This window comes from Aplysia californica, unplaced genomic scaffold (genome assembly GCF_000002075.1).
Source record: "Aplysia californica isolate F4 #8 unplaced genomic scaffold, AplCal3.0 scaffold00469, whole genome shotgun sequence".
Taxonomy (NCBI): domain Eukaryota; kingdom Metazoa; phylum Mollusca; class Gastropoda; order Aplysiida; family Aplysiidae; genus Aplysia; species Aplysia californica.
Window position 1 is genome coordinate 264255 of NW_004797739.1, and position 3223 is coordinate 267477.

The following is a 3223-nucleotide window of genomic DNA, read 5'->3' on the forward strand; positions in this document are numbered from 1 at the left end:
CCGCTCAACAGCAGGCTCTATGCGCTTTACACTATATTATTACCCCTGCAGACCATAGAACACTCCGAAACATTCTCAGCTTCCTGAAAAGCATACAGTGCAAGCAGCTGATTAAGCGCTAAAATACTAACAAACTGACAAGATCTTTCGTACCTATTCCCACCTGGGTGAAGAGAGGAAAATTCGTGTAAAGTGCCTTTCCAAGGACACAACGTCGGGCCCCTGACGGGATTCGAACCCACGACCTTATATATAACATACTTTATATTTTTACGCCAAATATGGGCAGTTTCGAAAAACCCCGTCCACTTTACAATCTTGTAATAAGAGTTACAGAGAGGATAACTATGTTCCTCAGTTTCGTTTCTACTTTTATTTCTAGAGAATTAGTTTTTACCAATTTCTCAGTTTTGTTGTGAATAGATGTAATGTGTTTTGTCACGGAGCTTTTTACATTTAAAACCCACGATCCTATTATTTGAAAAATATAACAAAAGTTATATTTAGTTTAGTTTTAGCAAGGTTTTACGCGGCTCCCACCCGGATAAGGTCATATGATGAGCACCAGAGGAGTCCAAACGGGGAATCAGGCTTACCCTGCTCCCCTCTCTAGCCTCAACAGCACAAAGTCTACTTCGACTATCAAGGCACCCCGGAAATAGCAGTTCCCAAGAGAGTGACAAGCATACAAAAGAAGTAGAAGAAAAATGATGATAGTAAGGATGAGGAAAGAAAAAGCAGCAGTTCCCCATATTATGTTGTTCCGGCACAGTATTAGAATAACATTGATAAATCAGCCCATTTACAACTTTACTGCCCATAAGAACATGTTAATATACCCCCTCTTTGAGAATGGCCTAAAGACAACTTTAGTCAGTGGCATCGCCCTGGTGGGGAGAACAAAGGTAAATGTGACGAATGGCAGTCCATACTAAACTGGGTGATGTTGTTTGAGTGAGTATTCCACTGTGTGTATATAGAGGGAACTCAGGGGGCTCCTGTGCTTTAGAGGTTATGGTGTTTGCCTCCCTTTCAATAGGTATCGGGTTTGAAATCTGAGAGCTACGGACAACTTTCTTCTTTAAAATTTTCTCCTTTCACCTCTTTCCCTACTCTCTTAACAAGTTCTGTCTTCTGTTTTTGTGTCCACTTTCTCCCCCCCCCCCAATTTCCAATCCTCTCTTATCGTCCATCTTTGTTTCCAGAATATGTTTCTCGAGTGAACTGTGGTGTTTGATGTGCTGAAAGCAGTCCTATTTCAGTTTCATTACGTTCGAGAGGAGTGTCTGCAACTCAGATGAAAAGGTTGTTGCAATCAATAATCAAAGCTCGGAGGTTTCGAGTGTGAGTGGGTGGTTGGCGGATGCTCTGGTGTGGTTTGCTTCTTCCCTATCACACGTCTATCGTTCTGATCTCTCCTCCTGTTTTAAATATTTGTTTGGTGTTTGTTACTCTCTTGTAACAGAAAAGTGGGAAGACATGGAATAACATCAAGAGACTGCTACCCCAGGATAGAGAAAGGTGGAAAGTGTTTGTTCGTGGCCTATACCCGTGTGCAGGGTGAGAAAGGCAATGATGATGATGATGACTCTCTTGTAATACCTCTAATCTTCAGCACTTATATGACCTTATTGTGTTGCAAGTGCAGTAAAACTCTTACTAAACTAAAGACTAAAATTGTGAGTGTATGTTGCGCAGACCAGAGCGGACATGTGAGAACAAGAATTTGTTTTCCGTATCCGTGGAATGCCAGAGGTAAAGTTTATAAATTATAGTGGGGTCAAAAATTCGTGGCTCGACTTATTGTCAAATATCTCCCCAACTATCGGACAAAGCCTCTCCAATTTTTGCACAATGACTTGTATCAATTTGTCTTAACTAATCAACATTTTTGTAAACCCCTGCAAGCTCTATTCTAGAACATTCCTTGATAAATACAAATAAAAATTCCAAGTGGGTGGTTTTTACAGATTTTAAAATGTTTATAGCTGGAGCAATATTTCTTTTATTAGCAAGTCCATCATGTATTTCTAATCGGGACATTATGCTTATTAAACGCATATCTTGAGAACCATTAGTAGTGCAAAAAATGTGTTCACTATAAACATTATTTCTTGAAACTAGTTTTGCAAGTGAAAATTTTCATTGATAAGCTGTGACGTAGGCCATATACGTAATCAAAATGTGTGTGAAAAGCGGGAAGTGATGTGAACAATACCATTTTACGTGTGACAGAGATTTCAAGTATTTTATATAGATTTAAGAAGAAAATTTTTTTAATCTAGCCCCAATTGTTCTGGGAAAATATTATTTAGTCAAGACAAATTTATACAAACTGCTGTGCAAAGTATGGATGACATTGATTCACCCGTTAAAGAGATATTTGGGGATAAGTTGCCCCACGAATTTTTGATCGCACTATAAGAGTAATAATAAAATATTTGTTCGTCGATGTCTGACGATGACCAGTAAGGTTGGTATAAGATGAATGTCAGAAAAAGTTAAGGTGATCATCGATTAAACAGTAGAGAAAATCTTTTCACAAACATTATGAAAAATAGCCCTTTTTATAGCCCAATGATAAAAATTTACAACGTGTAACCCACAGAAAGAGGTATATGTACATCACTTACTATTTTATAATGGAAACTCTATTTAACAACACAAACGATTTTCATGAAATGTTACTCATAACATCATGTCTTTATAATTAAACACCGTTACAAGGAAGTCTCTTCTGTAAAATGTGTATGATTTATGTGATGTGGGCCAATGGCCTTAAACACTAAACAAAATACACACCTAATTACCTACCTATTTATAACCCAGTCAGTTATTTTCTCGGAAAAGTGGGTACCGTAGAATGAGACTCACCTGGGGTGCACTGAGGGGCGGCAGATGTTTAATGAGGCCAGGCCTGTGCTTCAGCTCAAACTCATTAGGCGCTGCCACAGTGGCGTGCATCAAGGAACTCTGAAAAAACAAAAAACAAATCAATTAAATTGAAAATAAATGGATTGAAAATGAGAACTTTTCAAATTTAACTGTATTACCCTTTTGTTCAAATAATATTTCTCCATGTATTTGTTTATACATGGACATATGAATGGTTCAAAGCAGTATCATTAATTATACCAACAAAGAAAACCCCGAAATAAAAACCCTAGAGAAAATCACAAAGACATTGTTCAAATGTTTCCTTTTTTTCCTTAAAAGTCCCCCC

General features: G+C 37.9%; 1 protein-coding gene across 1 annotated transcript in view; it reads right to left on the bottom strand.

The window, feature by feature from the left end:
* LOC101848837 (dynein heavy chain 3, axonemal) overlaps positions 1-2973 on the bottom strand; it is a gene marked incomplete at its 5' end in the record, with an annotated part of 135539 nt that extends 132566 nt beyond the window's left edge. Inside the window, 1 exon segment of the mRNA XM_035971600.1 lies at positions 2875-2973. Coding sequence (XP_035827493.1) covers positions 2875-2973 — 99 coding nt within the window.
* Between the last annotated feature and the right edge of the window lie 250 nt (positions 2974-3223).